Genomic DNA, 27,784 nt, shown 5'->3' on the forward strand with positions numbered 1-27,784 from the left:
AGAACTATTTTATCCCATTGGATTAATAACATACAGACAAAAATTTGTGTGAGACGGTCTCACAGGTCGTATTTTGTGAGACGGTTTTCTTATTTGGGTCATCCATGAAAAAATATTACTTTTTATGCTAGGAATATTATTTTTTATTGTGAATATCGGTGGGGTTTCTACTCTAACATATATTAGTCAAGAGTTTACATTATACAGACTCCTAAGATTGTGACGCGGCAAATGAATGGAGTAAACCACAAATATAGATTAATTTTTGGATCAACATAAAATAAATAAATATATGTATATCACCGAGAACCGATCATCAGACGTGAGTTGGATAAAATAAAGAGGTGCAAGAAATAATAAGACCAAAGATTGAGAGAAATTCACTCCCGATATTCCTATATAAAAACCAAAGCTCCCCTCTCTTATGATCACAAACAAGTAAGCCGTTTTGTCGGCCTGTTGAGTTGTATATATCTCAAGAGGCATATGAGTACAAAACGACTATATATCTCTTTTTCTTGTAATTATTTTGTGAATAAAATCATAAATTGTAATATATCATCTCGTATTCGAAATGGGAAGCAATAATGTATCGCGGGGGCTGATCATCATCGCCTCTCTTGTTCTGGCCGCGACGGTGCCACTTTGTATAGCCGTGGATGTGACATACGACCGGCGGGGGCTGGTGATTGATGGCAAGCGTCGGGTGTTGGTCTCTGGTTCCATTCATTATCCACGCAGTACCCCAGAGGTAAGAATTGTATATATAGATTGAACTGCATGCGGAATTGAATATCATAAAATACATGCGATAAAATATTAAGTTTAAGCTTGTTTATTGTTAAAAAAAACTTAGCTAAAATGTGAGTGGAAAATATAAATGAGCTACGATCCCTCCATGCATGCACAATATATATACTTTTGAAGAACGTAGAAATGAAATCATATCCAACATTAAAGTTTAAAATGGCAAACATTTTAAGTACTTGTTACATAAGGATTTTGCTCAAACTATATATATATATATAATACGTGTGTAACTAAGTTGCATGCATGAATTGTAGATGTGGCCAGATTTGATCCAGAAATCAAAGGAGGGTGGTTTGGACATTATCGAGACGTACGTCTTCTGGGACATGCACGAACCTGCGAGAGGCCAAGTGAGATGATCAATTCTCAAATATTATTTTTCATATATATATACATATGAACTATAGTCTTTACGAAACTTTTGCAGTATGATTTTACTGGGAGGAAAGATTTGGTGAAGTTCCTAAAATTAGTAGGTGAAGCTGGTTTGTATGTTCATCTCCGAATCGGACCTTATGTTTGCGCTGAATGGAATTATGGGTGAGCACTTCAATCTCTGTTCTTCGTTTATGATTCTGTCGATCGATCTCGGTTGGGAGATCGTTTGCTTATTATTTTATGGTTCAATTCGCAGAGGGTTCCCTCTTTGGTTGCATTTTATCCCCGGAATTCAGCTTCGAACGGACAACGAGCCGTACAAGGTTTCTTTTTTCTTACAAGCCTTTTTTTTTTCCGACGTTGTTGTTTATAAATGTTCGTTGCATGAATATTTTGTTGTTTTAGGCTGAAATGAAGCGATTCGTGACCAAGATTGTGGATTTGATGAAGCAAGAAAATCTGTATGCATCCCAAGGAGGGCCCATTATTTTGTCTCAGGTATTGTTGAGAGAACTTGATGCGAAAGAAAATTTTTGTCATTGAAAGGAATGGTACTGTTGTTTGCTTTCTGGCTATGGTTTTGTTCGGAGGAATTTAATGAATCTCTCATAATAGATTGAAAACGAATATGGCAACATTGATTGGGAGTATGGTCCAAAAGCCAAAACTTACATTGAATGGGCAGCAGAATTGGCTACATCCATGAACGCTGGGGTTCCATGGGTGATGTGTCAGCAAAATAATGCCCCTCAATCTATGGTAAGTTCTTGAGATCTTAGTCTTTCTCTTTTCATGCACTCTTGGTTATATTCACTCTATGCCTCTGCCTCTCCTTCCATGCGCGATGTTGTCCTAAGTTTCTGCATAAAAGATGGATCTTGTGCAAGCCCATAAATACTTGACAACTCAGTATAGCAGCCTTTAGCAGACTTGTTGAAGAAATGTTTGAGAACCGAGATGAAAGATTGTTTATAAGAATCTTCTTTGACATTTTTAAAAACATTTCCTGTTTTGGCTTAAGAATATATTATTTCAACCCCTTGAAATTATGAAGAAAATTAAATAAATATTTTAAGAGGTTGTTAATCAAATCGATACTTACTCTTGTCATTTCTTTCGTGCAGATAAACACTTGCAATGGCTTTTATTGTGACCAGTTTTCTCCAAATTCTAATGAGAAACCAAAATTTTGGACAGAGCTCTGGAGTGGATGGTAACTTGTCAATCCCTTGAGATGCATATTCTATTTTAAGTTCCCCGTACATTTTCCCCCAGATTTTGATACCGGATTGCTGATGATTATTCATTGGTCTGCATTGTCAATATATTAGGTTCACTTCATGGGGTGATCCTGTTCCATACAGACCTGCGGAAGACGTTGCTTTTGCCGCTGCACGTTTTTATCAGCTCAATGGAACCTTAGTCAATTATTACATGGTACATCTGATTTTCATTGTTGTTCAGTTGTGATCATGAGAACTTTCTCACCAATTTCAGTTCCATTTCTGCAGTACCATGGTGGAACTAACTTTGGCCGGACTTCTGGTGGACCCTTCATCAGTACAACCTACGATTATGATGCTCCTATTGATGAGTATGGTATGACTCGCACACTAATTACTATTTGATACATTACAAATTTCAAATGTAGCTTGTTTTGAACAAAGCAGCATAAAACTATTTAAATTTTCAAACAAAAGCTTCACATTCTCCTTGCTGATTTATCAAATTTTATAACCTTTTAAACTCTTTATTGTTGGACAAGAGTTTCATGGCTTAATGTCAAATCAAACTTTGATAATTGATCCTAATCTCCTTAAATTCCTCCTAGTTTAAATGCTGAGAGATTGAAAATTTCTCCATGTCTATCTCAGGACTACTGAGGCAGCCTAAGTGGGGTCACTTGAGAGATCTACACAAGGCCATTAAACTTTGTGAAGATGCAATGGTGGAGGCTGACGGAAACACTACTTCTCTGGGATCAAATTCGGAGGTAGAACTTCCACCTTTATAGTCTATTGATTTTGTGGCCTGAAGTTATGCCCAGTCAATCTTCATAATCCAGCTCAAGGGAGTTCCATGTTCTAAACATTATCTTGGGCTCTAATTGTATAGATCTTTACTTGAACTATTTATTGCACAATTAGGTTTCTCCAACTGATGTAGTTTAAATTTTTGGTTCAAATTTGCACTTGGATTTAATGTCTTCTATTGCACATAAGAATTATCTTAACTTAGAGCAAAGTATAAATTTGAACAAAAAATAAATTCTATGGGTCTTGATAAGATCAGCTATTCAACTTTTGATCTTAAAATTGATGCACGTGGAATAATGGTGGTAGATTATTTCCTTGGCTGTGTAATTCAATCTCCTGTGCATTAACTTATCGTTTTAAATGACTCTAATGCGCCAATCGTGCATCGTTGTACTATGCATGCATTATTTTGTTTCACAAACTTATTTCATTTTTATTATGTTTCTGCTGTTTTCAACCTGGACTTTGTATTGTTTCAGGCCACTGTCTATAAAACTGAATCAGGGGAATGTGCTGCTTTTCTAGCCAATATGGACAACCAGAAAGATCAAACCGTGTATTTCAACGGCAATTACTATGACTTGCCTGCTTGGTCTGTTAGCATCTTACCAGACTGCAAGAATGTAGTATATAATACCGCAAAGGTTTGCCTCATAAACCTTTATGTTGTGTCTCTCATTGTGAAACTGTGGATCCTAGTACTTGTTACGCATGGATTTCATATTCTTTAATGCTCACGGTTTTTCAGGTTTTATGGTAACATCTTGAACAATGTCTTACTTAAATCAGTGGGTGATTTAAATTTTAACATGTTCATATCGTCAGTCAAGACGAACCGGTTTAAAACATATAGATGTAAATAATGAAGGCTTCGGAATTAAATGCAAAATATTCAAAGTTCTGGTGGATGGGAACAACCCTAAGTTGAACGGGGAATAACTGTACCTAATCCAACACATGCTGTGTGATCAGGATCATTTTTCTGATTTTTGAATTTGTCGAGGCATCTTTGAAATATACTCTCTCACTGCAAGATTACCTGGCATATCATATATATCAACACAAATTACTTCACTGATTTTATTTTTAAAAATTGCAGATTAATTCTGTAACAGCAACAACAAAGTTTGTTCGCCAACTACCACAAAATGGTACCACGTCCAGTGCATCCCTCTCAGGTTGGAGTTGGTTCCGGGAACCTGTTGGCATTTCAAGTAACAATGCATTTGAGTTACTTGGGTTGATGGAGCAGATTAATACTACTGCTGATAAAAGTGACTACCTGTGGTATTCTTTAAGGTATAAAGATTGATCACAAACACTTGTGAAATTTTTTTATCGCTTGTTGCTTTTTTGACGTTCACTGTTGTGTTTTCCAGCACCCAAATAAATCCGAATGACCCCTTGCTTGGAGATGGCTCTCAGATTCTATTACATATTGATACACTTGGTCATGTATTTCATGCCTTTGTCAATGGAAGGCGCGTAGGTATGGGAAAACGATTCCTACCAACAGAATTTGTCTCGGATCCTCTTGTTTTTCATTTAAGTTTCATTCTATGCACCTAGCTTGCTTCTGGATTGGGTGTTTGCAGGTAGTGGAAACAGTCACATCAATAAGGCTTCCATAGAGGTTCCTGTGACCCTGGAACCTGGAACTAACAGGATTGACCTCTTGAGTGTGACCGTGGGACTAAAGGTTTTAAACACGAATATTTTCTTTTTCAAGTCAAATTTCAGATCGATATGACACCTCCAATTTATCGTTTTCGGATGACTGTTATCGAGAATTATTTTCTTATATAATTCCCTTCCTGATTCAGAACTATGGAGCTTTCTATGATTTAGCGGGAGCAGGAATTACCGGTCCAGTTCAGTTGAAAGGTTTAAGCAACGGTTCAACCATTGACCTCTCCTCAGAACATTGGAAGTACCAGGTTATTGTAACCCACCATATAACTGTGATGAAAGTTGTTCCAACTGGAGATTAATGTTGAACTGTTTAAGTACTGAGAAAAATCTTTGTAGAGCATTTAATAGATTTATAGCTTTTCACCATTATAAATTTTCTCACCATGAATATCCTCACCAGATTGGTTTGAAAGGGGAAGAATCTGGCCTATCTACAGGAAGTTCCCCACTTTGGTTGTCGAAGCCTGTTTTGTCTAAATATACTCCTCTGACTTGGTACAAGGTAATAGCACGCATTTTCACTAGTTGGTGTTCAACTTTTTTCAAGATAAGAGATTGAAAATCTCCTCGTGGCCTTACCAAACTATTTTTATTTTTTTTAAGATTTTGGTACAAGATAGTTATTTCAGTTTCTTCAGGAGTAAACATCTGGGAAAAGAATTGCCTGTGTTTGTGACTAGTGAAAACTGAGCTTGTAGAAGCAGCGTCTTTAGAAACATATGCAGAAGCCTACTCCTTTTCACAAGTCAAATAGTAATCCAAATGCTTTAGGGTCATGGCTGCCATAGTATGTTTAGTACTTCCTTGTTGGTCCCACGTGCGAAATTTGAGATAATAAAATCCGAAAATAAAGAATAAACTAGACACCGAGATTTACGTGGAAAACCCCTAAAAATTATTAGGGTAAAAAACCACGGACAAGATGAAAAGAATTCCACTATAATATTTTGTGGTGTACAACTCACTCACTGTGTTTCCAAAGATAACACACTCTCTTAATACAGGAGAACAAACACCTTACAAATATTATAGAACTAAGCACTCAAATGCTTATAAGATGAGAGAAAACTCGAAGAAGGGATGATTTCAGAATGAAGGACGGAGCTCTATTTATAAAGCCCCCTGACCGTGTGAACACGCGTTAAAAACGCGTATTCCATCAATTCTGCGAAACTTCCTGCAAAATAGGCAACACACATTTATACATGTTTTCCTTTCCTGTGCTGCCTTTCTTGACTTTTCCAACATCCCTCACAAGCACCAAGCCAAATGCATCCAATCTGACATGAGTGTCAAAGAAAAATTAGGAAAGTGATGAGAAATATTGATCTTTTTCATTTTCATTCAGGTCATGCTTTTCTAGTGTTGCATGCTCTGAATGTTCAATAGCGACATGCAATAACTCCTAGAAATCGTACTCAATAGGGCTTCATACGAGTAACTGGTTCTAATACAACACTAAACGATATGCTTTAATTACCTCACGTGAAGGAAAAAAAATCACGAAACTTGAAATTTCTCTTTCTCTGGTGTGCTTTCGCTCAGTTTTCCAGCTTCTGGTTCAAATTCTTGCACCAGCCATTTTATGCAAGACAATATGATCTGACATCTTCAGCTTTTTTATCTAGACGACTTTTTCTGCTCCCCATGGAAATAGTCCTGTTGCGATGGAGTTCACGGGAATGCAAAAGGGTCAGGCCTGGATAAATGGACAGAGCATTGGACGTTACTGGCCAGCCAGCATTGCTAATGTAGACGCCAAATGTACAAGCACTTGCAACTATAGAGGAAGTTACGACCAAAACAAATGCCTGGCAGGTTGTGGAAAACCAACTCAGCAGTAGTGAGTATATCAAGTTTCTGCCCTACTACTAAGTTCTTTCGCATGCTACATACATTCTTATCGCCTGAGTATAATCTTGCAGTTATCATGTCCCCCGTTCATGGCTTAAACCAAGTGGAAATGTCTTGGTGATGATGGAAGAAATTGGCGGTGATCCAACACGTGTATCTTTGGCTACAAGAGAGATAGGACCTATATGTGCACGAGTTTCCGAAAGTTTTCCGGCCCCCATTGATTCATGGAGCTCTAACCATTTGCAATCCAATAACAGTGTGCCAACACTATCTCTAGAGTGCCCCTCACCAAACCAAGTCATATCAGAACTCCAATTCGTGGGCTTTGGAAATCCTCATGGAACCTGTGGAAGCTTTACCCAAGGACGTTGCAGGAGCAAACGGGCTAGGCGTGTTGTCCATAAGGTTTTTTTCCCCTGAAGTTTGAGTGCTAGGAATAATATTTTTTCAAAATTAAGATGTTATTACTCACTCGTCGTGGCAAATGTATACAGGCTTGCGCTGGAAAAACAAGATGCAGTATTGAAGTCTCTCTGGAGAATCTTGGTGACCCTTGTCCAAATGTTACAAAAAGTTTGGCTGTACAAGCTACCTGTGCTTGAGAACCGGAATCATTGCATCGGCTATCGGATACAATTAGATCACATAACTTACATCTGTTCTGATTCAAGAAATTTTCACTTTTCTCAAGTCTGTTACATCTGTACATAATTTGTCCAACCCTTGACCCTCCATCTTGTACATACCATGATATTTTTTCATAATAATATGTAGTTTTATATAATCCAAATGTTCGTATTTTTGTCTGTATTCGTTTTAAAAATGTTATTTCATGATCTGGTTGAGTTGAGCAATCCTTCCAATATTTTTAGAAGAAATTCAAACAATATTTTCAATGTGGCCAAATAATGACATATTTCAGCAGCAACATTAATTCGAGGGCCTTCGGAAACCTGCAAACCTTGCAAGCTGATGAAGCAAGGATGGTGTTTCATACTTATCTTCCCTTCCGTTCAGAGGAATGTGGATCCCTCTTTTAACTGGACTAACACACCCTGGCCTATGAATCTTGCCAAGAACCACCAAAGTTACGAAAATTCAAAAAAACTAGAACTACCCAAACGAGCATATCATCAGAATATAACTGATAGTTATGAACTCTGTTTTCTTCTTTACCAATGGGTGTCAACTCTTATATCCAATTCAAAGAGGCAAGACACTGTCACTCTTATCGTATTAAAATTATTTGTTCTTTCTACCTCCACTTTCCTTTCGCCACATACGATTCTCCATCCGGCCTCCTCTCCAATTTATGACTAGGGCGTCTATATTATTGTTCCAATGCGATATTTATTGGATTCTAGGAGTACGTGAATCTCTTGCCCAAACAAATAAATTGATAAACAGAATAATGGTTTTTCTATTTATTAGTGCCAGAAACTGATCTTATTTCAACTATTTATGTGTTCTTTGCTTATTCTTCATCACCTACTTTTAGTCACCCGGGTTGTATTTTGATGGAGAATTATGATTTAAATAGAGGAATCAAAATAAAACTCCTGAATCTTGAGTTTATTTGGATGGAGAAAATTTGTTTGAGAACTGATTTTAATTTTGTGATAGGACTTGAGCATAGTGTAAAGACTTCATATACACACCGAAAGATTATTAAAAACTAATCTTACTAAAAAATTACTGTATTAAATCTGATTTTCCCTAGTTTCGATTCAAATCTTCTCCTAATATAATGACAATTAAAATGGTAAACATAAATTGAAATGACACCAATACCGCTGATGATAATAGTTTTATACAAGAGAGCAAATATTTAGATTAATTCTTTGACAAACTTCAAAAACGGAATACCACATAACTATCAATTTCTTAAATATGTACACGACGACTCAAGAATAAAATATAGGGTGCAAACCACTTTTTAAAGCATTTCTCTGCTTAAGAATAAATAATGTAATCAAAAGTCAGAAGCTCGTAGAAGACAGAATGCAATAAAAGTTTCATCCACCTTATAAAAATCCATTTCCACGCTTGAAATGTCATTTTCTTCGTCACTGTTGATATACTGGAAGATCATATTTTGGAGGCTCCGGGATTTCAGTGGACAAAGCAATACTACTTGAAGCATCATTACTGGTTTCTTTCACCATCTTCAAAAAATAACTATGCCTGCACCAGAGGAAACTCATTAGAAATTAATTAGAGTATTTTTGGTTGTATATGCTCAATATGCATACCATCGAGTGTCAGCAGTCAATTCCGGGTGAAAAGCGGTGGCTAACAAGTTTCCCTGTTTTACAGCAACAATCACCCTCTTTTCAGATCCAGAATTTTCCTGATGGACGAAATCGTAATGGATATCACAAATCAAATACATCATTTGTTATGATATATTATAATACGAATACTAGTATCTTGTAATTTAAGACTTAAACAAGGGGTACAATCATATATTTTCGGCATACAAATCCATAGATTATACCAACGGCCTTCATCAAAACATTATCATGCCACAAGAAATCGGCAAGAAGAAGAAACCTAATTTACCTTTAATCTTTGCTAAGATTGGTTGAGCGTGGCAGTACTATCTTTACCCTTTGTCATAAAATTCTCATAAACATCATTAGCCCCCCATATCCATGCAAAGTGTTATGTCGATTTTAATTATCAAAAACAGTCAATGCCCTAAATTTAAGCAATCAAGGACTGATTGTTTATAAAAGACAAAAGAAACTATTAAAGTGAACGCAGAAATCCATAGTGAATTCAACAATCTCTAGAAACAAACAGTGACATATGATGAATTTGTCTGATCAGATTGAGGGGGAGGTTTGCCAGGGAAAAATAAGTCAGAAGGCTTAAAGCGTGAAAAGCTCCATAACAATAAGGGATGTGCAATTGACAATGATGGCCTTCCCTCAGGTTTATTTAAGACTGGCTAGCATTGGAGGCCTTATTCTTTTCGATGGGGAAAACCAACCTTTATCCAGATTTGATACGGTATGACTTAGATTTTAGATGTAAATCAGAACAACCAAAGTTTTAAACATCTTCAAAAGTACGGGCTCTCAATTAGTGGGAATAACGTCACTAGATTGAAGTACTTTTGGAAAGATACTCTTTTTTTAAGGAACAGAGCGTGGTGAGTGGAAATAATAAAAAGGAATAAAATCATTAGCAGAAAGTGAGTGTGAAGAAGTGAAGGCAAAAAAATGAAAATGATTAAATTTGACCTCCGAACTTTCAACAACTGATTCAAAATCAGCAGTTCCGTCAGACAGAACTGCAACATCGGCCAACACTTGTACTTCTGGGCCTACTTCAAGAATTCCAGGGGCACGAATAAAGACACCGCGGAAGCTCGGTGGGCCTCCTTCTGTGGCTGCAATCTCAGGAACTGAAACCTCCGACTCAAAGCTTTGCAGCTGAAAATGTGACATTGATTGGAAAACAGATATCTTGATTTTCTTAAGAAATTGAGAGGGAAGGAGGAAACAAATTTTGAAATCAGCCAAAAAACTCATTTTGGGGGAAAAACACATCCTTCTACATCATATCTATGTACTTATATCCTCCCCTACTGTTCACATAAAATGTCCTGCTTTACAGTGTTAATCTATTCTCTCAAAAGTAGCATGCACTCAAGCCATTCAACTGGTCTCAGTTAATCATAAGATCAATAGATGACTTGGAACTGCTCTTAGAATTCACATTCTTGAAACATTGGAATTGTATATCCTGCATTATAAAATAAGAAGCTATACCGAAAAACATGGTCAAAATGAAAAAACTAAATCATTAAACAATCAAGTCCATGTCTTAAGTCCTATACGAATTTTTTAAGGAAAAAACCACAAAGAGAGAGGATAAACATCAATTTATGAGAACCGTACAGTAAACCGACACCAATGATGGTATCAGCGTGAAGTGGAGAACTGCAAAAATGTATATGTGCATGCAGTAGACAGCTAATATCTTTTGTTTTTCCTTTCGATGTTTGAGAAATGTAGTAAATTTGAGGGAAAAAATTGCTATGATACCTGACTGCCAAAGAAGTTTCTATGCACAGTACAATTAAGGCCACCAATCAATTCCTGCCCTCCGCTTTTCTGCCCTGAAGGAAAGACATATAACAGAAATCTCAAAACTGAAATTTAAACTCTAAAAGATCTCATTTCCTGCTTTAGTGATAAGAATGTTGTGTATGGTAATACATAAGCAAAAGAAGAACATGTATTGAGGTTCACAAAAGTGTGAAATTTCCAGCCAGTGTCATGGTAACGGTAAAATAAATATACTTACCAATTGCTTTGTCAGCCAGGAAAATAAGACCCGCACAAGTTCCCCAAACCGGTTTCCCAATTTTAACAAACTCTCTCAAAGCAGGGAACTGCAGTCGAAAAAATGTTTAGAATGTTATCATTCTAATATACACATTGTTGACAAATAGACGCAGATAGACTGCCACCATAGTTACTACAGCTAACTTTTATTCCAAGAAAAAATAGTTGAAATTAGCGCAAGGAATTAAGAGTGTCAGGCTTTAGTAAGGACTAAGGATACTGTTGAGTTCATTACGGTTGAAAAACATGATAGATGAAAAATAGAATAAGACTATGTACAGCAAGTTTTAAATAGTGGAAGTCTGAAAACTTAAATTTTATCCTAAAAGCAACATTCTGAATTTCTATCATTTTCAGTTTTTTCACCACCAAGTGGTGCACAGAATAACTACCATGCATTTTAAATGTCCTATAGAGTTTAAAATAATAGAGATGATGATTTCAATAGATACGGCAAGCTAATCCCTTTTCCTCACATTATTGATCATGTTCAACCATCTCTATAAAAATAAAATGACATTATTTATACAGACAAATATGTAGATTGGTGATATCCATCATCCTATACCTACTCCTTATCCTGAATATATACCAATTGCAATGGCCTAGGAAGTGTAAGCCGTTACCTACTTCCCACGAACCAGAAACCAAAGCTAGAGTTTGAACCAGTAAGCTTTCTTTCACGAGCAGCTTGGGCACAATTGCAACCCAAGAATCGTTATGCAAATGATATACCAATAACCATATTGTAAATTTTTAATCACACTGTCAAATAAAAAAGCGATAAGGTTCTGCACTTAGTTACAACAAACAATTCAGGGAACTGTACACATGCAGCAAACCAACATTATCCTCACTTCAGCAAAAGAATAGCAGTTTCGTCATGGTAATTAAGACAGAGCATGCACAGCTTGAGTTTCTCAAATTCTTGGGAACAGAATTCACGTGCATATATTAAGTTCTACAGTTTTTTCGTAGTAAACGGCTGAAAACACAAACAAATAGTACAGCATTTCCACCATAAAGCTCATTTGGACGAATCCCTCAAAGGCAACACCTTTCTTTTCTTCCTTCTGATTAATTGACAGCAAGGGATATTAAAAGGAAACACCTTTCTTCCACACACCTACTGTGGAACACTTTCTTTTCATCCATTGGTATGTTTTGAATATCCAAAGTTTCATAAAACTTTCATTAAACCTCAGCCCATAAATTCTTCCTTTTAATAATATTGAACATTCATTGAGCCAACAAATCTTCTGGCACTAAATTTTTTTTTTTTTTTTTGCCTATTGAATGGCCTTCACACCACGCAAGCAAAAGCATGACATAAAACAGAATAATATAGGTCATCATTAGGAAATCCACTAGCACCGTTGCAGATTAATATGGACAACAACACACGAACAGAAATTAGTGTAAGAAACATATGCTGTTTCGACATCATTTGACTGAGAATTCTAGTTTAACCACCTCCTCGAAACATATAATCCCACAAACCAAATTCTTAATTTATGTCATGCAAGTCACCTGCAATTTTCTTTGCTAACTCTGCTTCTCCCCCTTTTTGCGAATGCAAAAAAAAAATATCATTAAGAAACATATTTTCAGGAACCATAAAAGTTTAAAAGAACTGAATTCCCAACCTTCAAGTAACTTGTGCATCATTAAACAAACAAAAAAAGGGACCTACGAGGTTGTGATACCCGGCAAGCTTAGCCATGGTGGTGCTCTCTCCGCCTGGAATAATAAGCGCGCTCACATTTTGCAGCTGCTCCGCCTTCCTTACCTCCACTCCAATCACACCCAACCTTTTCAAAGCTGCATCATCGAATCCACGCGAAACAATCACCGCTCCATATGCAGGGATATGCATGGTGAATAGTGTGCATACCCTCAAAATTATCCAAAAGCATACAAATACAATATCCTAGAGCAAAAATAAAGAGGACCCGAGTAAGAAAACATGCCTGCGATATGTTCGTTGAAAGACCCCTGTAGAGCAAGCACGCCAACTGTCATGGCGGCAACCACACAATGCGCTTGTTCAGTGAAAGAGTTCGAGATTACTGCGATGAATCCTGTCTGGCTTTGCTTCACTGAAATTAGTTATAAGTTTAACCTTGTTTTCTGCTTTACAAATTTTAGATTTGGGATAGGAAATTGGACGTTGGGTCGGGCTGTTCTTTGGTCTTGGGCCTCCGCGAAACAGGCCCAAGTAATTTGACTTGACTGCCTCCGCGAACGGAGTCCCATCCTGATTAATACATAAATTTATTATGACGTAATTGTATTCATAATATTTTTTACTTATGTTTTTAGCTAATATATTTATAAAATATAAATATAAAAAAAATTCAAATGAACATTTTTCTTAACCAAACAAACACATAAATCCTCAACATTTAAATAATTGCCTAAAAAATATAATAATCATATAAAAAAATTAAAGATATTGTCATAAAAATATAATATAAATTAAATATTGAGTCCGAATACGTTATACATCTCCATTATGGAATCTTATTTGTACTTAAATATTAATTTTTTTGTTATAATATAATTAAATAATATAAATGTAAATTGTGTTCGAGACTTGAAAAAGGTTATTAATTATACATTTATAAATAAATTATAACTTTTTATTAAGATCTATTGAAATGTATTTGCAAATTCAAAAATATAATTGAATAATTAATTAGAAAATATTGGGTGATGAATTTAAGAAAACATTTTGTCTGGTTTAAATATATCGGGGGTTAACGGAATCTTGATCAGGACCATTGTTTGACAAAATGAGGAAAGAGACAGTGGCTGTCGGAATATGACACCACGTTTGCCCATTTTGCTTTCCCTCTTGATCCTTTTCAATCTCATGCATTAAAAGTCATTCTGGGTTTCTTTATTTCTGTAGCGGAGATTCTGTTGAAGATTGATTTATTACAATGTGATAAAGCTGAGGGAGGGCTTTGGAATTTGAATCAGAATTGGGATTGGATTCGAATTTTCGGCTCTTCTTCCTTGTTCTGATTTTTTTTTTGGCGTACCAGTTCGATTTTTTTGTGGGACGTTGCAAATCAGATCTTCTGTGGATATCTGAGCTGGGTTTTTTTGTTCTTGTTGTTGAGCACCATCACAAGACAGGTAATGTATGCAGTTTTTTTTAAAAAGTTCAGCTGTTTTGTTGATGGGCTCTTTGTATCTATTTGTCATTTATATTTTGTCATTCTATTAATTTTATATTATAATTTCGTGTTGTGATCTTATTATTTTGAATCCGATTCTTTTGACCTTTCTTGAAATTAGCCCACAATTCAAACGTATCTGCTTGTGTATATTATAATCATTTTTCGTTTGTTGAACAGTAAGACCGCCGTCTTGAATAAAAAAATTACTCATAATATTGTTGGTTTTTGGCGTTCTCTTACTCGTCGGGCGAGAAGGTTAAGGCATTTCGGAGATGTCGGCTCCGCATAGTGATGGTGTCGAGTTGATTAATTGTTTCTTTCGCTTTGCTGAATGGCATCCTCTGGAATATTATAGCTGATCGGTCTGCTAAATCCCGCTTCAAGTATTGAAGGTCGTCATTAACTTTATTTATCAATAGAAATGTGTGCTTAATAGGTTCCAATGTCTACTGACACGGTGTTAGTCTTTTTATTGGCTTTTGAGGGAACATGCTGGTTTTAATTTGGTTTGATGTTTGTTTGTTCAGGACTCTGGGTAGTTTGTTAGCGTGTTTGTGTATTGAAATGATTGTTTAGAACTTAAGTCTTGTGATGTTTGTTAAGAGGGATACGATGGAGAAAATGACAGCGGTGGGTTGCTGTGGCTGGTTTGGTTTTAGCTTTGCAAAAAAATCCAATAAAGTTAGGGGATTGGGTGATAGCACATCACACGAGTTCTTATTGGATGAAGAGACGGAAAATGAGGATGATAGCTTTTCTAACAGAGATGTGGCTGATAATGAGAATGGGGGAGAGTGTGATTTCCAAAGCCCTACCAAACGAGCGGAGGAAAATCTCAGGTATCGGATGCAGCATGGATTCATTTGCAGGGAGTTCCCTGTTAAGGAAACCCACAGTCTCCTTCGCTCAGAGGTAAGCTGTGTGACAGATGTTTTTTTATTTTTTATTTATCGTAAGCAGTGGCAAAATAAGATACTAGAATTTTCCGGCACTCTAAATTACCGTTGAATGCTGGGATATGGATGAGATTTGTTGCACAGTACCACTGTCCCAGAACTCAGAAAAGCAAAAATTCTTTCATGATTTCAGATGTTTGTTGGAAATGAGAAAGTTGGTGTCCCCTTCAATATTTGGATTTAATTAATGTACTTCTTGGGAAGTTGTTTTGGTCTTTATATAAATATAAGAAGTTATATAATGAAATCTAGATTTTTTTACTGAATCTCTCCTCCATCCATGAATTCAAGCACCTTTTTATTTTCTTGAGGAATCGTGAAGTTGTTCCTCCAAAACAAACATCGAAATCAGCCCCTAACTTCTTTAAATATTAAATTCACTTTGTGTGGATATGTTACTTTGCTTAATTGTTCAATACATGTGATTGTTACTCGAAGACAAGCAAATGAACGTGGTTACCTGAATATTTCAAGATTTATGTACCTGTGTGTGTTACATTGTAGCATTCAAAGTTTGTACTGGGAACTTTTTCATCGAAATATGTAAACTTTAACCCAATTACTGATCGATGTTCCAGTTTACCAAACTAGATAGTTTTTTCCCCTTAAGTTGATCTTTGAGCCAATATACATCCACCCTGCTCAGCAAGGAAAAGAAACTTTAAAAAGTCTATTATCAATATTAAGAAATAATAAAGCTCTAAAACTGTCTACCAGTTAATAATCCATCTTTGAAGCTGGGTAGATTGAAATTTTCTATGATTATATCAATGTGTTTTGTGTTACTAAAATTGTGATCATGGTTATTTCAACTCAATTTTTCTGTTTTGAATATCGTGAAAATTTACCTTGTCGCTACAACTAGAGCGTGTTAATGTAAATTTTCAATTTTCTAATGTAGACTTAAAGTAGTAGCTCAAGCTTTATGCTCAGAAGAATGAGATTGGCCATAACCAAAACTGATTATTATTTCTTTTTTTCATCCTCAAATGAAAGTTGCTTAAATCAGATAAAATAGATATCATCATGAGTAGTAATTGATCCATTGTTACTTATCATTATTCTGCTCATATTAACTCGTCTAAATTCAGGATGAAAATGGAATCAAGACTGTTAATGAGTATGTCTATGAACGCAAGATTGGGGGTGGCAGCTACGGAAAAGTGGTGAGCTTAATGGTATAAGTATCTCACTTTCTAGTTTTCTGTATTGAGTATTACATGTAATCTTTTTCCCTGTATTGGATAATATGCAGGTTCTCTACCGAAGTTATATAGATGGTAAAAATTATGCTATAAAGGTGATGTCTTGTTTCATGTCTGCTTAATCATTTAGATATTTACACATGCATTTTCTAAATTCTCATTCACTCTTTTCAAACTCTTTTCGGTTAATTTTTTATTGATCTTTTTTCGTGCTGGGATCTGCTTTATATCCTACACATACCCAAAAAAATAATAGAGACAGCCTTTTCATGTGGATATCACACTCTACTTTGTTGAGCAGCTGACAGTTTCAGTTGCACATCTAAGATTATAATCTCTAAGTAACTCAATAACAGAAAGCTAGATTATTCTGTGTTTTTAAAAATGTTTTATTGGTTCTCCAGAATATAATAACAAGAACCCAAGTGAGAATGAAGTAATTAGAAATGATAGCTTTACATGATATCAGCTGTTCTCTTTTTTTTGGCAGTCCTTTCATAAGTCTTATCTGTTGAAGATACGAGTCACACCTTCAGAAACTGCCATGTCTGATGTTCTTCGTGAGGTAATGATAATCTCTTCTTGTATGTCATCTTTTCAGGTGGTTGCTAGCATGTTGCTTCATTTGTACTGGGGTTATTTCCAAATTCCAATATACCTTTAATCTAGAGTTTTTTTGGCTTTCTAGCCTGTCATGTAGTGTGCCATGACCATTGGCTTGCAGAATATCCTCCCGCCATGCCTATGTAAAATTTTCTTTTAAAACTAATTGCGAGTGGCATGCATTACTTGATAATCTTCACATTATGTTTTTTTCTCTTAAATTCAGACGTCGTTTACATCCATCTTTGCTAGCATTCTTTATCAATTGTATTGATTGTTGGGTATATGTTACCATTCTTATAAGCGGTCCTTTGACAACCTTAGATGTTCTCTTCTGTTTAAACCTATAGCAGTTCTCCTTTCATATATCAGTTTTACAAAATGGATAAATGATATGCTTGCAGGTTTTAATAATGAAGGGATTGAGCCATCCCAATATCGTCAATCTAATTGAAGTTATAGATGACCCTGCGACTGATAACTTCTTTATGGGTATTTTATAATGTCCCTCATTTTGTTTCTGCCCCAACCAATGGTGGCTTTCTTTATGTGACTTCAAGGCTGCTTTTGTTCAGTTCTTGAATATGTGGAAGGCAAATGGGTCTTTGATGGTACTGGTCCTGCATGTTGCCTGGAAGAAAATACTGCACGGAAGTACTTACGTGGTGTAGTTTCTGGTTTGATGTATCTTCATGCTCATGTATGATGTTTAGACTTTTGTTTTTATTCTGTTAATTGAATAAAGCTTTAGTCTATTTTGATCTTACACGATGATGTATGATGCTTGAGAATGTACAGGAGTATATTGCTCCATTTTCCCAGATTTTACTATAACCTTAAGCTGACTTCAAACTTCTAAAATGTCAATTTGTAAATATCCTTATGTTAAATGTTTCACAGTCTCTAGTGCTTAACCTCTTCATGTGCTTATTTACTTCATCTGGATTATAATATGTAACCTAATATTGCAATTTTAGAACTCTACATTGGTCTACAGCCTATGGGGGACTTCTGACATATTTTAGTGTCTTTTTAGTCATCTAAAAAGACCGAGCTCAGGCCGATGGCTTATAGCCATATGGAACCAAGGTCCCGAGTTTGGTAAGATGTTTCACGTTCGAGATCCAATTTTAACAAACCTTGACCCTAACTCAAAAAAAAGACCGAATTCTGTGTTTTACTTTTTAATTTAATAAAGTGGCCAAGTTTTATGCAGTAGCTGTGGTATTAAGTAGTAATATGCACCGATCTTATGTTATGCTTCACTTTTTAGGCAGAAAAAGGGCTTCCCAACTCTGCTTCTTTGGTTGGTACTTTGGTTTCGTATGGACCTCATTCTTGATATTTTTGTTCGAATATTTATCTTATATTGAAAGATTGAAATGTGCTGCATGCTCATGAATTGTTTAAAATCGAAAGGCATTTATGATTGTGTGATAGAGCATCTTGGCATGAATTTCCCATAAAAGACAAAATTTCATAATCCCGAGTTTGTCATGCTTGGTCTTTCAGTTGTAGAGAACTAAACTTAGTATTTATTTGCTCCAATTAACAGAATATAGTACATGGGGATATCAAACCTGATAATTTATTAATTACTGGTTCTGGTGCCATCAAGATCGGTGATTTTAGCGTCAGTCAGGTTTTTGAGGTGAGTAATACTATTTACTGATCATGTGAAAGGGAGGGCTTGATATTAATTTCCAGACGTCTGCTATCTAGTACTGAAATGTGGACCTCTCAATCGTAAATCACTTACGGGAATAACAATCTGAAAAATGCATGGACATATATACATTCAGTCTATATTGTTTCAGAGAGCAATTTTTTACCACTCCACTCTTTTGGATTATTGGGTATGGAAAATTTTAACTTGATGATACATCCCAGTAGGGAATTTCATATTTCGTTATTTGTTTTTACTTGGATATCACCTTTATTTGTTAAGTATTGTATCATTTGTTGAGACTCGAGCATCCTGCCTGTGCACTTAGTGATCGGATCAAATTTTAGATTTCTTGCGAAGAATATGTCCATGTTCGAAAATTATGGTATTCTAGAGGACGTATTTTGCTTTATAAAGAACTTGAGTGGAATAACCATATAAAGTGTTTTATGCAAAATAAATTTTCTATTAATTAGATTTTTCCTTTTTCCTAATCAGGCATTTCACTTTCAGTGTCATGAACTCAATTCACAACAATTTTGTGTGTAGGATGATAATGATGAGCTTCGTCGTTCTCCTGGAACTCCTGTATTTACAGCTCCCGAGTGCTGTATAGGTGAAACTTATCATGGAAAAGCTGCCGATACATGGGCAGTTGGAGTTACTTTATACTGTATGGTTCTCGGGAAATATCCATTTCTGGGAGAGACCCTGCAAGATACATATGACAAGGTGTGTATAGTCGACTCTTGCTGTTTCCTGTTTAAATTTCTTCACATGCATCATCTGTACAAGTATATTGCCCCGTCTCCCTGTTCTACCTTATTTCAGCAAAATATTGTTCTCTAGTAATAGATATTGATGTTGATACCCGCAGATCGTTAACGACCCATTGTTGCTCCCTGATGAAATGAACCCTCTGTTGAAGAGTCTGCTAGAGGGCCTTCTGTGCAAAGGTCAGTCTTCGATGCTGTTGCATTATTTGTCATTATTCTGAAGAATTTCAAATGTTCATCAGCTCGAATTTTGCATCACTGATAAGTGAACCTGTTGTGCAGATCCTGTGCAAAGAATGACTCTAGAGGATGTTGCGCAGAGCGCATGGGTTGTAGGAGAAGACGGGCCAATTCGGCCATACTTGTGCTGGTGCAAACGCCATGATCTCCAGAAAAAATTGCCTGAACGTAGTGAAACAGGTGCTCTCATTTGGCAGCAGTTGGGTAATACAGTTTCATCGCCCGGATAACCGAGAAGACAAAGTGTAGTGCTGAACAGAAACGGGCATACAACGTGAAGGTTGGACTACGAGTTTCGGGGTTTTGCTGGACTGGGGAGAGTTTTTACTGGGTAGAAACTGGAAACTGTAGATGATGGCTTTAGTTTCCAGCTTTCGGCTGCAAATATGGGAAGGTTTCTCCTTGACTTTTGGAGTTAATAGAGTACAGTGAGAGATGTTTTAGTTAAAGCCTTTTCTAATAGATAATGTGAAATTTTAGAGATTTGTGTTTTAATTTTCTTGATAAATTTAAATATACTTTTGTATTTCTTGTGTAATTCTGCTAAACAAATTGACAATAGTCGGTATCATTATATTTTGAGTTTTAAAAAAATATAGAGAGGACCCCAAAATATTAGAATAAAACGAAATTTTTTATTTACTCTGATTGAGAAAATCGGATTTCAGTTTTAAAAGATATTTCAATATCGTAATCATAAATGTGTATTGACACTCTAATTGATTTGAATTTGGACCGTGACACTAAAGTTTCTTATTAAAAGGGCCTCATGTTCAACAATATACATGGTAAAGATTATAAGTAAAAAATTTGATTCAAAATAGGAATACAACATCTAGTGTGTCACTTCATTGATGAGTACAATTGATTGATAACACGACAAAATTATATATATATATATAATACTATATATATTTTGTGAGACGGATATCTTATTTAGGTCATCCATGAAAAAGTATTACTTTTTATATTAAGAGTATTACTTTTTATTGTGAATATCGATGGGATTGACTCGTCTCACAGAGAAATATTCGTAAGACCGTCTCATAAGTACTTAATCTACAAATAAAAATAATGTGGCAAGCCTCGGGCATATGAACTAAGATTTATGAGAAAAGTCAAAAAGCTAAAAAGTCGCCCTCATTTTTTGAGAAAAATATATATAAAGAAAAGTTTGTCTTTTGTGTGTGTGTGTAATAATAAAATTAATTAGCCCTGAATTAGAATACTAAGAGTAGATATTATCATTTTTAATGTAATAAAAAAAACCTTTTGTTTCTTAATTATTTACTTCTAAAATTTAGAGATAATTTTATACTAGATTCACAAAAAACATGTGCCACCAAAAAAATTTGTGAACAAATAGCTATAAATTACAAAAATAATATATTAAAATGATTTTAGCTCGTTGTTGTTGTTATTATTATTATTATTATTATTATTATAGAAATTAAAGAATCTGCTAAAAAAATATTGACAATCTCCCCTTCATAGGTATGACCGTACCAGTCCCCACGATTTGTGTAAGAAAGTATATATAACAGACAAATTTTAATGCTTATAGAAAGTACGTACATGGTGATAATATCACTTTCATGAGAACTTTCGTAAAACACCAATTGTATATATCCAAAATGCATGTGCTACGTACGATAATCTAATGATAATTCACAAAATAATTATCCACTAAATAACCATAATATCAAAATTTAAAAAACACGAAATACAACAATTATTTCTCTGAGCCAAAATCCAGGTTTAATTGATAAATGAATTTTAGTAAGTCAAAAGGAAGTGTATAATTATTTAAAATAAGCAAATATGGAGTAGAGCTTTGAGAAAGAGAGGGCACGCGTTATTAAAAATAAAGAGAATATATTTTGTGAGACGATCTCACGAATTTTTATTTTTAAAATAGGTCAATCATATCTATATTCACAGTTAAAAGTATTACTCTTAGCATAAAAAATAATATTTTTTTATGAATGATCCAAATTAAAGATATCTCTCGCAAAATACAATCTGTAAATATGTCTCGTACGATTTTTTTGTAAAAAAATAAAATACAAAGTTTGACCCGTAATGGATCAAAAATAGTAATAATTAAGGTGCCAAATTTTGCAGAATAAATTCCTCCACACAACAATATTCATACAATTTTCTCTCACTATACTCCATTTGGAGCGGCGATGGTGGCCTGAACTCCATTTTTACGAGTTTAGTGATGTGCGATTGAGCCTTATTTCTTTAGGTGGCTGAAGAATGTGCCGGTGACTCTGACTGCTGGAAGACCGGGGCGATGCTTGCTTCCGTTTGAAAGATCTAATTAATTAGCGATGCCGGGTTGGAATCCGAATCGATTGATCTTGTATATATATATCTATATCTATATATATACTGCATAGCACATAAAAACTACTTTTTCATATATATAATATGATGAGTGATTAGTTAATTGTTTGCATTGTAAATTTGTCTGTTTCTTCAGAATACCTTGAGAAGCAGCTGCGAATTTTGATGGGGTTACGCTTGTTTTTCTGAAAGTTAGAGTCTTTATTGGAGACCATTTTTGTTTTCTTACGGGGTTGGAGAAATTTTGGAATAAATTGAGGATTTTGAAGTCTCAATAAAGGTTGGTTGGATGATACAGATTGAATGCTTGTTTTTTATAACGGAAAAGGATTTCACAAGTTTATGATCGTTGGGTTGGATTGACGGATTGCGTATACTGTTGCTAGAGATGGGATATTTGTATTTGATATTGGCAAAATGATTGGGAAAACTGGAGCTTAATTTCAAAAGTAAAATAAAGACGCATCTGGATATTTTGTTATTAAGTGGGTTTCGTAGGTATGGGATGCTATTGATTTGTTAATTTGTTTCTCATTGAATAAGAAAAGTGCTACAATGGATTCGAGAGCCAACAAGCTAACAAAGTGTACGTTTTCATCTTTTAATCAAAATAATTCAAATCTTTCTTGTATGGTTGGAGAAGATATAAAAAAGATGTCGAGAGAAGAAGATGATGATGGCCATTGCATTATCGAATCATGTGATTTTTTTCTCCCTGGTTTGAATGATGATGTTGCATTGACGTGTCTTGCTCGAGCTAATAGAACAGATTATGCTTCTTTGTCATTCTTAAATGTAAGATTCAATAGGCTGGTTAAAAGTGGGTATTTGTATGAGCTGAGAAGGCAGTTGAGGATTGTGGAGCATTGGGTCTATATGGTTTGTGATCCAAGAGGGTGGGAGGCATTTGATCCCTTCAGGAAGAAGTGGATGAGATTGCCTAAAATTCCTTGTGATGATTGTTTCAATTGTGCTGATAAAGAGTCATTAGCGGTGGGGAGTGAGTTGTTGGTTTTCGGACGTGAGCTGTTCGAATTCGCCATTTGGAAGTATAGCTTGACCCGCCGTGATTGGGTCAAGTGTGAAGAAATGAATCGTCCTCGTTGTCTTTTTGCATCAGGTAGTCTTGGGTCAATAGCCATCGTAGCTGGAGGAAGCGACAAGGATGGGAACGTATTGAAATCTGCCGAGATTTACAATTCTTTAACTGGTAAATGGGAAATGTTACCGAGCATGCACTCTCCTCGTAGATTATGCTCTGGATTTTTCATGGATAAAAAATTTTATGCTATTGGTGGAATGACTAGTCCCACCGACTCATTAACATGTGGGGAGGAGTTTGACCTTAATACAAGAAAGTGGAGAAAAATCGAGGGCATGTATCCCAATGTCAACCGAGCAGCGCAAGCACCTCCTCTTGTTGCAGTAGTTGACAACCAACTCTATGCTGTTGAATATGCAACTAACATGGTGAAGAAGTATGACAAAGAAAAGAACTCATGGGACGAAATAGGGAGACTTCCAGTGAGGGCCGACTCATCAAATGGTTGGGGCCTTGCTTTCAAGTCCTGTGGAGAGGCACTGCTTGTTGTGGGTGGTCAAAGGGGTCCTGAAGGTGAAGCTATTGTCTTGAATTCCTGGCACCCAAAGTCGGGACTCAAGAATGACACTTTGACTTGGAAAATTATTGGACTGAAGGAGCATTCAGGTGTCTTTGTCTATAATTGTGCTATCATGGGTTGCTGAGCCATGATTCTTCATTTAGGTCTCTCTCTCTTCTTTTCCAGCATTTATTATTGTTTGGATCATCATTTTTCAATTGTTTGACGTGATAGTCGACTTTTATGTTTGATTCTGCATCTTATTTTATTATTGGAAGTATTGGATTTGTATTTTGTCTCATCCTGGAGTCTGTTTGTCCCACACATTATTTTATATGAGATATGCTCAATGTTGTATGGATTAAACCGTTCTTTACTACTTTGCTGAGTTGCTGTTACACATGTTGGACTTCAGCTGGGTGAAGTTAGAATTTTGAATTTCTGGTGCTTCAATGTAGGAGGAGAAGCTTGTATATTTATAAATTTTTGTAACATCAATATTTTTTATGGGCAATTGCCCCTTCATATCTTGCTGGTTCCACCCCTGAGCCTGAGAATGCAATGCTTATTAATTCGATTGTGTTGAAGAAAATCTTGCTACAACTTGTGTCGCTGCATCTCGCCAAGATGGATTGGCCGAAAGTTAAGATAAATCATGTGGAGCTTGGATCGACTTCCTAATGTTTAACAAGGTAACGTCTATATAAGAACCAAAGACGATGGAATGCAAAATATTGGATCAAATCCATAGAAGAATTGTGGTTATCGAATGTGAATGAATGTGATATTCAGAACAATATTTTGTGATCGAAAGTTCTGTCGTTTGCAGGACCTGGAGCTGAAAAATTTGCCAGATCTTCATGTTTGAGTCGAGGAACACCTTGGTCGACTCCCTGGTACCTTTTACTTCCTTTAAAAAATATTATTTGTGATCACGGATAAAAGTAGCTTTGTGCCGCTAAAATTTGTCAGACTCGGTTGATATGTTGAGATGGTGCAGGAATTGTGCCTAAGATTATGAGGTTCAAGGCAATCTCCTGAGGCCATTTTACAAGGGGTCAGTGAGTGGCTATGAGACGTGCAAATTGAGTCTGACTTGCGAACTTTTGTAGTGCAAATGAGGATCATTCAATATGTATTAGAAATAATCAAATGCAAACCAAGTTCACATATTCGAATACATTTTCAAGCTCAACCTAAGCCTATTTTATTTTGTTCAATAGCTCATGTACTTTAAGTTCATCATGTTTATAATTTCTCGTGTGAGTATATTTATTTTTTAAAATTCTACTAACTTGGGGAATAATTTGAGTCTATAGAATTCGATAATTAAGTTTGAACTGAATTAATAGAAGCAGGTAGAATTCAAATTCTACATTGAGCCAAAATAAAGCCCAGAATCAGTCACCTCTTGAGATTCCAGACAAGTTTCGAACCAACTTACCAAATAAGAGTAGAGTTCAAATATAAAATATAATACCACTCGGTAGGCGATTTGATTTATTTCCAAGTCCAGCAACTAAATGTGCCCGGCATGAAACAAGTTGCAGCTGATCTAAAAGAGCAAAGGATACCCATGCTCCTGGCAGGAACAACCACGTCAAAGTACAGCAGCTTATTAACTTGTCATCCTATTTCGGTCAGCTTACCAATTTGTTATGCAAATCGAACTCGACAAACAATACTAAAAGCTATAGCTGCTTAAATCTTAGGCAAACAACAAATCCAACAATCCCTTCCAAAAGATTGGTAACTAAGAATCAGACACCTAAAGTTTGACTGAAGGATCGATCACTTAATAGTAACTATATCCATATGTACAACGCTAGATACATCGTACTCTTAATTGATCTTATGCAGACGAACAAGAACCCTGGGCAATATTCAGTAGTTGTCAAATGTAAGTAACATGCCAATGAGTAAACCAAAGAGCAACAATCCTTAAAATAAAGCTTAGAAAACATAGGAGAAACCTTCCTCCGCAACCCAGCGAAGGAAATTACAGGCATCAATTCGACACAGAATACAGATTCAAATACAATACACGAGAGAGAACTGAGAAGTGTGGATTATGTCCTCAATCCGCCACTTCAATTTATTCTTAACAGAAACAAAACATACATAAATGCAAGTCCACAAGACATACAGAGCTCAGTCTCCCAACCAATCATGGGCATATATGCCACTCTTCCTCAGACTCTTCAAAAGGTTCTTGCAGTCCCCGCACATGGCTGTTTTGCAGTCTGCAGGATCTGCACAGTGGAGGAAGAGTTCATCAATACGGCATATTGCTCCAGTTTTGAATAGTTCGACGAGAATGTTTAACTCCATAAACTTCGTGTTCATCATAAGGACCACGAAATCTCCATCTGATACTGTTTCATTGAACCAGAGAATAAAGTCAAACTCTTTTTCATCCATCGGAGCACTCAAATATTCATCAGGGGTGATTTCTGGTGCAATTGAATCTCCGTCTAGGGCCGGATGATAGATAAAGGTGATGCCAGGATCTGTACAAAAGACGAGAGAACGGACATTTTGTGATCAATGACAAACACGTCAAAAGCAGTGTGGTGGTTAGAGCAATACGGCTTCGACATTTTGGCGATGCTTGACTTAGCAAATTCTCCCGCGCCGACATTAATATAAACCAGTTTGTTTCTAGAGGAGATATTCATGAAGTTGGGGAGATAAGATTGCTCCAGGTTGAACTGCCTTGAGTTTTTATGGGCAAGAGGCTCCATATATTTCATAAAGGGCTTGTTTTTTGCAACGGAAGGACAAAAAGCTGGAAGTTGAAAATGCTCAAAGGAAGCAAAGTTTCCAAATTTCTTCTTAAATATCACAAGTGTGAAGGGTCCAACACCACAAACATGAACAACATCAGAGCTCTTCAAGAATGACGCAACAGTGGTGGCAGACCTTACTAAGCCACCTGAATAGAACTTACGAGCTCCAACGAGCATCGCACCAACTCCTCCAGGACGCAATACACGCTCAATCTCCAGCACGAGGAGAGCAGGAACTGAGACCCTATCGAGATCTCCTGAGTACACAAAGTCGAAATTATCATCCTCAAAATCGAGCTCATACACAAATCTCCTCTTGAAAAGGGAGAAAAATGGGTGCTTGTCAACCCCAGAAGCATCAGAATATCCCAGCTCATGCAACACCGATACAGAGGATGCGGATCCCTCTCCAACACATAATGATCTAGCGTTTGATTGCAACAAGTTCTTCTGCATTAACTCTTTAAACACGATTTTAGTCAAGTTTTTACTTTCTTTGCACATTGTGGCATGACTCAATGGAGGAAATGAGAAATTCGAGGAATCTCCGGCATTAAAAAATGGGTTCGAGTGCAAATTCAAAGGGCATTCATCAACATCGGAAACCATTGGCTCGATTACCCGAATCTCACGGGACATATGCATCAAAGAGAGAATAATCACAGACAGTACAAGCATAAAGGCCCTTAACACCAGAAGCCTCACCACTGACCCCCGAAGTAAATGGCATTTCAAGAACTTGAAGTCCATTTCTTGCAAACTTAAATAAGTCCGTTTGAACCCAACTCACAGATCTTTCAAGTTATTCAAAGTATCAGATCTATAACAGCGTAGGGATTAACTCAACTTAAAAGCTAAAGATCGGATATTAGTAAAATGTTCAAGATAAATCCAACAGATAAGCAGAACAAACAAATTAGCGAGTGCAAAACCTGGACGAGGTGTGATTTCCACCCACCATTAATCCCATTGACATTTGGAACCCTAACCAGACCCTTCTCGGAACCCTTCTCGCCATTGGTTCAAACCACTCACGCATCTTAATTCAACTCATCAGTAGCTCAAGTTTAGTTGAAATTACATGATTAAATCAGTAAAGACAGCTACAATAGGTTTGAATTCGTGTTGGGTTTCAGAGATTGTATTATCTAGAGTTCGGGAACGGAGCAGATGAAGTGATTATTGGTGTGGCTGTGAAGAAGACAGGAGCGAGGAGAGCAGTATAATTATTGAATTATTTGTGAAAACCGATTGAATTGAAATCTTGACTTATTATT

The 27,784-nt window shown here is 36.1% G+C and overlaps 4 protein-coding genes and 1 pseudogene across 10 annotated transcripts; 3 read left to right on the forward strand and 2 right to left on the reverse strand.

Moving 5' to 3' along the window:
- Positions 1-437: 437 nt before the first annotated feature.
- LOC142525141 (beta-galactosidase 8-like) lies at positions 438-7,561 on the forward strand. The gene is made up of 19 exons (XM_075629318.1): positions 438-751; positions 1,065-1,160; positions 1,238-1,350; positions 1,445-1,511; positions 1,594-1,686; positions 1,804-1,947; positions 2,313-2,401; positions 2,520-2,625; positions 2,700-2,787; positions 3,063-3,181; positions 3,704-3,868; positions 4,324-4,523; positions 4,604-4,713; positions 4,820-4,923; positions 5,048-5,161; positions 5,317-5,418; positions 6,545-6,759; positions 6,842-7,178; positions 7,268-7,561. Exons 1-19 carry the CDS (start codon positions 575-577, stop codon positions 7,373-7,375), a joined length of 2,547 nt encoding a protein of 848 aa, XP_075485433.1. The 5' UTR covers positions 438-574; the 3' UTR covers positions 7,376-7,561.
- A 975-nt stretch (positions 7,562-8,536) lies between these two features.
- On the reverse strand, positions 8,537-13,257 carry LOC142525149 (putative pyridoxal 5'-phosphate synthase subunit PDX2). The gene is made up of 7 exons (XM_075629328.1): positions 13,102-13,257; positions 12,825-12,952; positions 11,091-11,178; positions 10,829-10,902; positions 10,022-10,213; positions 9,026-9,123; positions 8,537-8,957 (listed from the first exon to the last, which is right to left on the reverse strand). The coding sequence occupies exons 1-7, from the start codon at positions 13,151-13,153 to the stop codon at positions 8,840-8,842; spliced, it is 750 nt and encodes a 249-aa protein (XP_075485443.1). The 5' UTR covers positions 13,154-13,257; the 3' UTR covers positions 8,537-8,839.
- A 637-nt stretch (positions 13,258-13,894) lies between these two features.
- On the forward strand, positions 13,895-20,291 carry LOC142525159 (serine/threonine-protein kinase GRIK2-like). 4 transcript variants are annotated; one of them, XM_075629354.1, is made up of 12 exons: positions 13,895-14,275; positions 14,497-14,711; positions 14,847-15,231; positions 16,367-16,441; positions 16,531-16,575; positions 16,971-17,045; positions 17,488-17,575; positions 17,659-17,783; positions 18,639-18,734; positions 19,299-19,481; positions 19,627-19,705; positions 19,808-20,291. In XM_075629354.1, the coding sequence occupies exons 3-12, from the start codon at positions 14,911-14,913 to the stop codon at positions 19,993-19,995; spliced, it is 1,275 nt and encodes a 424-aa protein (XP_075485469.1). In that variant the 5' UTR covers positions 13,895-14,275; positions 14,497-14,711; positions 14,847-14,910; the 3' UTR covers positions 19,996-20,291. The 4 variants fall into 4 exon arrangements, with proteins under 4 accessions (XP_075485469.1, XP_075485462.1, XP_075485454.1 ...); XM_075629347.1 differs by having other exon boundaries at positions 14,575-14,714; XM_075629339.1 differs by having other exon boundaries at positions 14,575-14,711.
- Positions 20,292-21,861: 1,570 nt separating this feature from the next.
- LOC142525186 (F-box/kelch-repeat protein At5g60570-like) lies at positions 21,862-24,938 on the forward strand. 4 transcript variants are annotated; one of them, XM_075629387.1, is made up of 3 exons: positions 21,862-23,882; positions 24,307-24,614; positions 24,719-24,938. In XM_075629387.1, exon 1 carries the CDS (start codon positions 22,673-22,675, stop codon positions 23,861-23,863), a length of 1,191 nt encoding a protein of 396 aa, XP_075485502.1. In that variant the 5' UTR covers positions 21,862-22,672; the 3' UTR covers positions 23,864-23,882; positions 24,307-24,614; positions 24,719-24,938. The 4 variants fall into 4 exon arrangements, with proteins under 4 accessions (XP_075485502.1, XP_075485508.1, XP_075485494.1 ...); XM_075629393.1 differs by having other exon boundaries at positions 21,862-22,133; positions 22,254-24,614; positions 24,719-24,900; XM_075629379.1 differs by having other exon boundaries at positions 21,862-22,108; positions 22,254-24,614; positions 24,719-24,900.
- Positions 24,939-25,638: 700 nt separating this feature from the next.
- LOC142525207 (uncharacterized) lies at positions 25,639-27,758 on the reverse strand (annotated as a pseudogene).
- Between the last annotated feature and the right edge of the window lie 26 nt (positions 27,759-27,784).

The sequence above is a fragment of the Primulina tabacum genome, chromosome 2, assembly GCF_025594145.1.
Source record: "Primulina tabacum isolate GXHZ01 chromosome 2, ASM2559414v2, whole genome shotgun sequence".
NCBI classification, from domain to species: Eukaryota; Viridiplantae; Streptophyta; class Magnoliopsida; order Lamiales; family Gesneriaceae; genus Primulina; species Primulina tabacum.